The sequence below is a fragment of the Octopus bimaculoides genome, chromosome 3 (genome assembly GCF_001194135.2).
Source record: "Octopus bimaculoides isolate UCB-OBI-ISO-001 chromosome 3, ASM119413v2, whole genome shotgun sequence".
Lineage (NCBI taxonomy): Eukaryota > Metazoa > Mollusca > Cephalopoda > Octopoda > Octopodidae > Octopus > Octopus bimaculoides.
The window spans coordinates 59,954,675-59,964,684 of NC_068983.1; the positions used below are offsets into that span (position 1 = coordinate 59,954,675).

At 35.2% G+C, this 10,010-nt stretch overlaps 1 protein-coding gene across 1 annotated transcript in view; it reads left to right on the top strand.

The window, feature by feature from the left end:
* The window catches only part of LOC106867600 (voltage-dependent calcium channel subunit alpha-2/delta-3), a 620,656-nt gene that overhangs the window by 531,094 nt on the left and 79,552 nt on the right, over positions 1-10,010 (top strand). Inside the window, exon 10 of the mRNA XM_052966750.1 lies at positions 196-330. Within this exon, the coding sequence (XP_052822710.1) occupies positions 196-330 (135 nt within the window). The remainder of the gene's footprint in view (positions 1-195; positions 331-10,010) is intronic.

Below are 10,010 nucleotides of genomic sequence, written 5' to 3' on the forward strand. Positions count from 1 at the left end.
CTGGATATTATTACTTTATTCTCCTTATTATTTCTCTTCAATCTACTATCATTCTCCTCTTCTCTTCTCTCTGTATTCATTCCAAGCAACTTCACTTTTGCTTTCTCTGTTAACGTCTTTCTTTCAACAGACTTTTCCCATCTTCCATCTTTTCCGAAATATAATTCACAAACTAATGTACCATTTCATTTGCAGCAAAACAAAGTCAATAATGAAACTTGCTGTAACAAAGCTATCATGCTAGTAACAGATGGTGCTCCTGAGAATTACGAATGGATCTTTAATAAATACAATTGGAAGCCAAATTCAACTTCAAAAAGAAATGTTAATGTAAGTATCTGAGTCAATTCTTACATCTTGGCACTTGGAATATGTTAACATATTCTTTCACATCTTTTTGCTGTACAAATGGCAAAATAAACATTTGATATTGGAAATGAAAGTATGTATGCCCAACAAAAACAACAATGATGATGATGATGATGATGATGATGATGATGATGATGATGATGATGATGATAATAATAATAATAATAATAATAATAATAATAATAATAATAATAATAATAATAATAATAATAAGAGGAGGAGGTGGGGGGAATATATTCATGCTGATTTTCACTGAAAATTACAAGTATTGCTATATAACATTACTGTTTTAATATTTAATGTTTTAGTTTTTATTATTTCAAGATCAATTCTTGACATTGTAAGCCAGTAAATTATATGACAGTTTCCAGTTAATTACATTTCTATCTTTCTGGAAAGGAGGTGAAGGCGATGGGACTATTAGCCCTGGCTGTGCTTTCATATTCACGCTAAATTCTGATTTTTGATTACTATTTTCTCTGATCATCTTCACGTGTTTTACATGCATATCAATACACACACATCTCTGAAGTAATGCTTCAGAGAGAAGAGTGAGGTGGTATAAACAAACATACGATGCATATGGTGGATGACATTTGGTTAAAGAAATGCCATATAATCCAAGTGGAAAAAGCCAAACAGAAGAGGGAGACATTGGAATGAGTGGTGAAAGCTAATCTAAATAGGTTGAAGCACATAAAAAAAATGAAACGTAACCAAAAGTGGCAAGATGCAATACAATTTCGTCCATGCTGGCATTGAAAAATAATCAATGGTGGTGGTGCTAGTGGTGGTGGGGACAGTGGTGGTCCAGTCCATTCCTACTTCTGCACTTCAGTCCTAAAACTCCACAAAACCTTTCTCTCTAAATTTTTATTTACAAAACAACAACTCTCTGAAAATTGTAATTCCCTACCTGTATTTTTTTTTCTGTTCAGGTATCATTTTATATAAATTAATTCATGTACCTGCTAAATCTATAGACATTACAGCTCTTCTCTCAACTAAAGCTGACATTCCATCGGTTACAACAAGTGTTTCAGTTGATCCAATCAATGGAACAGCCTGCTTGTGAAATTAACCTGCAAGTAGCTCAGCACTCCACAGACATGCATCCCCTTAATGTAGTTCTTAGGGAGATTGAATGTGATACAGAGTGTGACAAGGCTGATCCTTTGCATTACAGGTACAACCCATTTTTGCCAGCTGAGTGGACTGGTGCAAAGTAAAAGAAAGTGTCTTGCTCAAGGACACAATGTGTTGCCAGGATCTTTTCTAAACTAAAATATGAAAGACAAAATAATCCCCTTGTTTGTAAATAGGCCTGTTTGGGGGAGGTTTCATTGGCTGCTGTAAAATGTAAGAACATTGCTGTTGTTGTTGTTGTTGTCATTTGGTCTAATGCTCAATAGAGCAGTCCTGTGATCAGAGACACTATCATCACGATTATCCAGTTCTTTTTTGTAGACATAGGCTCAGGCAGGGCATGGCTGTGTAGAATCCCACCCACATGGTTCCAGGTTCAATCCTACTGTGAGGCAACTTGGGCAAGTGTCTTCTGCTATAGCTCCAGGCAGACCAAAGGCCTGTGAGTGGATTTGGTAGACAGAAACTAAAAGCCACATAAAAAGCACCCAGTACATTCTGTAAAAGTGGTTGGCATTTAGAAGGGCCATAGAAACCATGCCAAACAGGCAATTGGAGCCTGGTGCAGTTCTCTGGCTTGCTAACTCCTATTAAACCATCCAGCCCATGCCAGCATGGAAAACAGATGTTAAATGATGACGATGATGATGATGATGATATATATATATATTTATTTATTTCTGTGTGTATGTGTTTGCATATGTGCTTGTCCTCCATCACGACTTGACAACTGATGTTGGTTTGTTTACATCCCATAACTTTGTGGTTCAGCAAAAAAGAAATCAATAGAATAAGTTTCAGGCTTAAGAATAAGTACTGGGGTCAATTTGTTCAAATAAACCCTTCAAGATGGTGCACCAGCATGGCCACAGGCTAATGGCTGAAACAAATAAAAGAATAGAACATCCTGGATTTCACCAGCCAGTATATTTCTTCATTAAAACAGTGTAGTGTGGTTTCAGAAAGATTTGGCTGTTGTTCCTAGCTTATCGAATGCATGCAAAGAGAATTCTTTTTTTGATTCATAAGAGTGTTGTGTAATTAACGAGTTTTCCTTTGAGAAAAACTGGCAAATTAACCACGATTTTTCTCATTGTATGAAATATCTCTCAACCATCTAACACTTTGAAATCTGAGATAATCTCCTACGTACTGTGGTGTGCAGCATTTGAAATAGTTTTCTTTAGATGTTTTGCAGGATTTTAAGTATATAAAAACATCTAAGACGAACCTATGAATAGTTTAATTTAGAAATTGATGAGCCTGCAAAAGACGGAACTCAATTGCAAATTAGTCTTTTATTAGATTTATAATTAAAATGAGAGAGAAGAGGAGAGAGAGAGAGAGAGAGAGAAAGATATTGGATAAAGATCTTCAAAGAAGTCAATTGCTTGTATGATGTCACATTGTAATCTAACTTAAAATTAATTGTATAGACTGGAATGAAGCCTCAGTATGTTACTTCTAAGATTTTCTTTATATTACAAATAATCTTCATTATTGATGTAATGACCCTCCCAAGACATTAGTAATCTTTCTGAATAAATAACCTTAGGAATATTTTAAAAGGAACCTTCCAGAATATGAATTAGTAAAATTTAATGACAGAAAAATGTCGTCCAAGTATTTTGCAATTGAGACAGATTGAAACATAAATTAAAAGAAATATTGCAGATGTGGTTATGTGGTTAAAAAGTTTACTTTCCATCCACATGGCTTTGGGTTCAGTCCCACTGCATGGTACCTTGGGTAAGTGTCTTCTTCTATAGCCATTGAACAATCAAAGCCTTGAGAGTGAATTTGGTAGAGAGAAACTGAAAGAAGCTTGTCACATATGTATGTATGTATGTATGTATGTATGTATGTATGTATGTACATATGTATGTATGTATGTACATATGTATGTATGAGTGCATGTTTGTGTCTCCTTATCTTAACATCATGTGATGTTTGTAAATGTGTATCTCGGGCATACAAGCAGTGTCATTCATTTGCAGTATTCCGCAAAAACATGTCTGACTATGAGGAAATATCAGCATGCTTAGAAACAGATGAAAGTTGGCAACAGATAGGGTATTCAGCCATAGAAAATCTGCCTCAATAAACTCACCCTAACCCATGCAAGCATGGAAAAGTGGATGTTAAAACCAATGATAACGATGATTGTAAAATGACTTAATTAGGATAATCTCTTTTTTCTTTTTACAAAGACTTTTAATATGCATTAGAATAAGGTAATTGTGCAAGATATCTGATTTTCTCTTGTATTTCATTCGTAAGATATTATTCAAGATGCTTTAAAGTTCTAAATTTGGTTAAGCATTTTAACAAAATTAAAATATATATTTATTTTTTCTACTCATAAATATTTAACCCTTTAGCATTTAAACCAGTTATATCTGGCCCCAAATATTCTATCTGTTCTATGTTTAAACTGGCCAGATCCAGCCTTTCGCACCTCCTCTAGAATGTCATTCTAAAAATAAACAATCACGTCATTGAAATCTTGAAGTTATGAGATAATGCATGATTAATTCAAAATTGTTTAATATGGATCCTCATCCACTTGTATGCTATTGTCAGCACTGTAATATTCATGCCCCCACTATTATGTTGTGGTGGTATTCTGCATCTTATTATCTTTGACTCATCTGTCCTGCTATTGCTGATAGCTCCACAATACAATGACCTTGAAACATCTACCTTGACAGTAACTCAATCTCATATATGACACTGACTCCAAACTGAGAACTCATACAACGACTCAACTACTTCTGACCTCCTACAATGACTAACTGTCTGACTTTATAGTGACTGGTTCATACCACTTCGTCGCATGGGAAAGAGTGTACCATTTTCACTACAACAAAAGCAATGTGAATAAATAAGCATTACACATGACAGAGTAATCTGAATGCTAACGGATTAAAAATGTCATAATTAGAGAATGTAAATAGAATGTTTGATGTTAATTTGGAAGGTAATGTTCATCTTGGAATATGCTTAGGGATAATGTTTATAACAATTTTAAATGCTTGCTGTTCGTATGCTGAGAGTGTTGCATTCTCAGTTGAATTTAAACAAATGGATAACATCTTTTGAAGAAAGTTACAATTACTTAAGGTCAGGAAGACTGGTCTGTAGAATTTAAATCAATAGATTAGAGTTCAGGAATTTCAAAGAACAAAGCTTGACTTTTGAAGCAACAGAATAGACATACAAGATAAAGGGTATTTGGTACAGTGTTTGAGAATATCAATTGAACAAGGTATCGAGCAACCATGGAATTTTATTTGTAGTTCATAAATAATGAAATGTCCACTGTAAATCAAAGCAGGAGTTTAATGTAAAGCACATTATGGAACGATTAACAATGATAATATATGTATTTATTTATTAATTAAAATTCTTCCTAAAATAGAGAAAAAGAAGTTCCTTCAAAAAAATAAGGATGATAGCAATGAAATTTTCTCCATGCTGAACTTTAGGAAAGTCTTGCATCTTTTTCCCATTCCATTTTCAAATTGTATCAGTAAATACAGGTCTCTGTCTTTTTCATTTCCTAGCTTTTCCAGATTTTCACTCAAGTATTTACTAGAATAATCAAGTGCACCAATTATTATAGGTAAAAATATGACTTATAATCAAGGTATAAGAGTTGCAAGTGTCAAAGCAATTCTCCATAAATATTCTCCTTCTCGGTGATTTTGGAAAAGATGTTCACATTAGCAGGGCCTTTAACCTCTAGATTATACCAAATTCTCTTTTCTGTTCCAAATAACTATACCAGGCCTGTTATATTTGCATTTGGTAGAAGTTTTGATGAGAACATTCCCTCAACATTCTTTGTGTTATGTATTTATGAGCAACATTCTTTGCATTATGTTTCTTTGTGGGCAAAAGTGTTATTTATCCTAGTTCTATCCTAGTTCAGTCTTTTCTACAGATGACGGTGTTTTCTTACTTTAGACAGCATAGCTTCATTTACTAAAAGTTGTTTGGCACATCCCTTCACGCCTTTTTATTTACCTGCCTGCTCACCAATAACTATATTAATAAATTGAAATGGTCTTGGAGGAATTAGTTCATGCAACTTGTGTGCAGTGTGTATGTTGATCTGACCTTCCATGGATTTTTATAAATATATGTATAAATGGCTTCCTATAAAAAAAATCATTTTTTACCAGTGGCCAGCTGTGAGATCACTGCTTAGTGCCTTCCCATGATGCAACTTTACCACTGCTTTGGTGACAGTTATGACATTAATCAGATTGATTTTACTGCTGACCGTGGTACAGTATTGTCTGTGGCTGTGTGGTAAGAAGTTTGCTTCCCAACCATCTTATTCCAGTTTCACTCCCAATGCACGGCATCTTGGGGCAAGTATTGTCTACTGTAACCTTGGTCTGACCAAAGCCTTGAGAGTGGATTTGGTAGACAGAAATAGAAGGGAACCTGTCATGCACGCACATGTGTGTATATGTGTGTTATTTCTTTACTACCCACAAAGGGCTACACACAGAGGGGACAAACAAGGACAGACAAATGGATTAAGTCGATTATATCGACCCCAGTGCGTAACTGGTACTTATTTAATCGACCCCGAAAGGATGAAAGGCAAAGTCGACCTCAGCAGAATTTGAACTCAGAACGTAGTGGCAGACAAAATACCGCTAAACATTTGGCCCGGCGTGCTAACATGTCTGCCAGCTGCCGCCTTATGTGTGTATGCATGTGTATGTGTGTGTGTGTGTGTGTGTGCGTGTGTGTGCATGTATGTGCATGTGCTCATCCCTCACCACCACTTGACAACAACCAGTATTGGTGTGTTTATCTCCCTGTAACTTAGTGCTTCAGCAAGAGAGACCAATAGAATAAGTACCAGACTTTACAAAGAAGTAACAACTACAAGGATCGTTTCATTCAACAAAAAACTCTTTAGAGCAGTGCCCCAGCATGGCCACATCTAATGAAAGAAACAAGTAAAAGAAGATCTTGGTCCAGAGAATGATTTTAGATCTTGCTGGGAATGGGATCTTTTCCCTGCAATGTTTCCCCACTTCATCTTCTCCACTTGTATTGCTTATGGATTGTATGTGTGTATTTATATATGTATAGATGGGTGGATGAATGGAAAGATGGATGGTGGGTAGATGGCTGGATGTATGGGTGGATGAATGGCTGGCTGGAAAGACGAATGGTTAACTTATTGATAGGTTTTGTAATGATATCCTCTGATTTCAATGAAGACAGCATTTATTTAGTGCATGGTAAAGTACTACATTGTGGACAGATATAGCTAGAAAGATAGATAGCCTACTTACACTAAATTGAGATTCTTGCTATGAATTTCTACAGCAAGGAAAGCCAAGTTTTTAATTTTTATATTTGCAATAAAAACATGAAAAATGGGCAAGCTTTCTTATAGAATCTGTTTCCTTTCATCTTTACTTTAATTGTTTACATTTGAATCAAAATGTGGCTGATATTTCTCAATAAGAACTGCATTACAGAAAGAACTTTTTAACTGCTTTCTGAAATTGTGTTTTCTTGGACAAATCTTGTTCAGTTCCTATTTTGAATTATTTGGCTAAGTGACATGATTTTGCTTCATTACAAGAACTTGCCAAATTCTATGCTATCATTCAGAGGAGATGCAGTGATCACTTCAGCTTATCTGAATTTCTCTGTTGATGTTCAATTTTTTCTTAAAGAAATGGCATTTGGCCGAATTTATCTTCGACAGCATATTAATACTTGCATTCTAGAGATCAGTTCACACAATGCCAGCCTCTGCATAAAAATTTACTGCCAAATTCAATGGGTTGAAATGACAATATGAAAATCCAGAGAATAACGTATCAGATCTCTTTTACTATATTATATTTGTACTACAGTAATTTTATCTCTCTGTTTATTCAAGCACACTCTCTTAAGTTTTATCTCTAGTATGTTGCGGAATATTTCAGCAGTCAGCTATCCTCACAAAATGCTACAACTACTAAATTGTTTGGTCAGTATTCTGCAGTATCATAACGCATAAGTGTTCAATTTAAAAGGGCTTAGTATGATTTAGTGACTGATAGGCACTAAAATCGTATACAACATTCAGTTTCCATATTTCTTTTGTTCTCCACCTCTCTCTCCTCTTTCTCTCTTTTTCTTTCTCTCTCTCTCTCTCTCTCTCTCTCTCTCTCTCTCTCTCTCTCTCTCTCTCTCTCTCTCTCACTCACTCTTTCTCTCTGTATGTACATATCTATTCATATCTGTCTTCATCTATCTAGCTTTTTTTTGTCAATATCTAACTATATCTCTCTATAGCTATCATTTTGCATTTGTTTTATCATCTATCTATCTATTTATCTACGCTTATGTCTCTTCATCTATCTGCATTTATTCATATCCTTTATTTCTGTCTGACTATAAATTTGGCTATCTATTCTATCTCACATTTTAGCTAAATTTGTTCACATTACTGTACACTATCACTTGATAAAATAAATACTGTCTTCATTGTCATCAGTGGACATCATTACAAAATCTATTGATAATATATATATACTGATATCTCACGGTGGTGCTCCAGCATGACCACAGCCATTTGACTGAAACCCATAAATAAATAAATAAATACATATATACACAGACATGACAGAAGTAGACAGACATCCTTATAATTGTTAAAATTTATTTAAATCTGAAATTAAACATTCAAATTATTTGTTAATCATTATAAAGTGAATATCTAATATTTTGTAGACATGCCTTTGCATTTTATCAATGCAAGCACCCTATTAGGCATGTTACTGATCAGATGACGAATATTCTCTTGAGGAGTTTCTTGCCAAGTTTCATGCAGTAATCTCAAAAGATCTGGCTTTGAAAATGCTTTCTTGTTCTTTTTTATGAAAAGTCCTGCCCATTATACCCCAGAGGTGTTCAATAGGGTTCATATTTTGGTGACTGGCTTGGCCATGGAAACTTTTTGATGCCATTCTCTTCTAACCAGTCTTGGGTCTCTTTAGCCATGTAACAAGGAGCCCCATCTTCCATAAATAAAGAGTTTTCTTTAATCATTTCACCACTGGAGAAGATTGGTAGGAGTCCTTTCTGCAATATGGACACATATTCATCTGAGTTTATGTTTCCCTCACACTCCTGATTGACCATTGCTCCAAATTGCTCTCCAGACCATCACAGTATACCCACTGTGTTTCATTGTTGGTTGTAATCTTTTCACATCAAATTCTTGCTCACAGTGTCTCCAGATCCACACTTGACCACTAACAAAAAATACAGCAAATCTGGACTCATCAGAGAATATGACAGTGTCCCAAAATACCTCTACACCATTTCCCTGGCCCAATCTTTTCTCCACTTGATATTGACTGGTCGAAGAAATGGCTTTCTTCTTGCTGCTCTGCCATAATAGCCAAGTTCATGGAAATACCTGACAGCAGTTCTGGGACCGATATCAACTTGTTCTTCTATGTCAGAGGCCTTGCAACAAAGGTTATCCTCCACACTTCTCTTAACAAATGAAAGATCCTGTCAGAGGGCCCTGGTCTTCCTAGGTGAGTTCATGTGGACTCCTTCCCCACTCTAGTGAATTGCACAATCACTCTATTAAATGTAGAAAGCAGGATCCCAAAATTTTCTGTGATTTTACACTTAGTCCACCTTAAGATTGACCGACAATACAGCCTCTTTGAAATTCAGACAGTTCCAAGGCTTCTTTTGTACATGGCATGATTAAGCAGTCACATATAGAACCTGAAACTTAAAAATGTCAATTAATAAAAAATATAAACCTTTTCAAGTTAAAACAAACACAAAGCGATTTTTTGTGGAGTGTCTATTTCCTTCTGTCATGCCTGTGTGTGTGTGTGTGTGTGTGTGTGTGTGTATAGGGTTGGATAGTCTCTGTAGTTCTGGCCCATGGTTGGTGAGTATCAAATAGGATATTTTGGTTGTGTACATAGAGGAAACCAACCCTATGAGTATTTAGCTCATTAGAGTTGTTTCTTACATAACTTTTTAATAGAAGAATGAGAACATTACTCCATTACAAAAGACCATAATCATCAAATGAGGAGTAATTTTACAAAGAAAATAATATCCCAAGAATACAGCAGGGATGTGGCTGAAGTTTGTTCAGGTCAATTATTAATAGAGTAATGTTCTCATTCTTCTATTAAAAAGTTACATAAGAAACTACTGTAATGAACAGACAATTATCAAGAGGTAGACTTTCTATAGGTAGAGACCCTTCCTGACTTAAACTTTTACCTATTTCCAAGCTAGGCAATATTTCCTTTTGGCAGAACCTGTTTTAACAGAAGATTGGAAATGAAGAACATTACCTGCATGATGGTGACACTCGTTAACAATTTTCACACAATATCAAGACAAAAATATACATACACACATGACAAATTTTTTCAGTTTCCATCTACCAAATTCATTCACAAGGCTACACACACACACACACACGC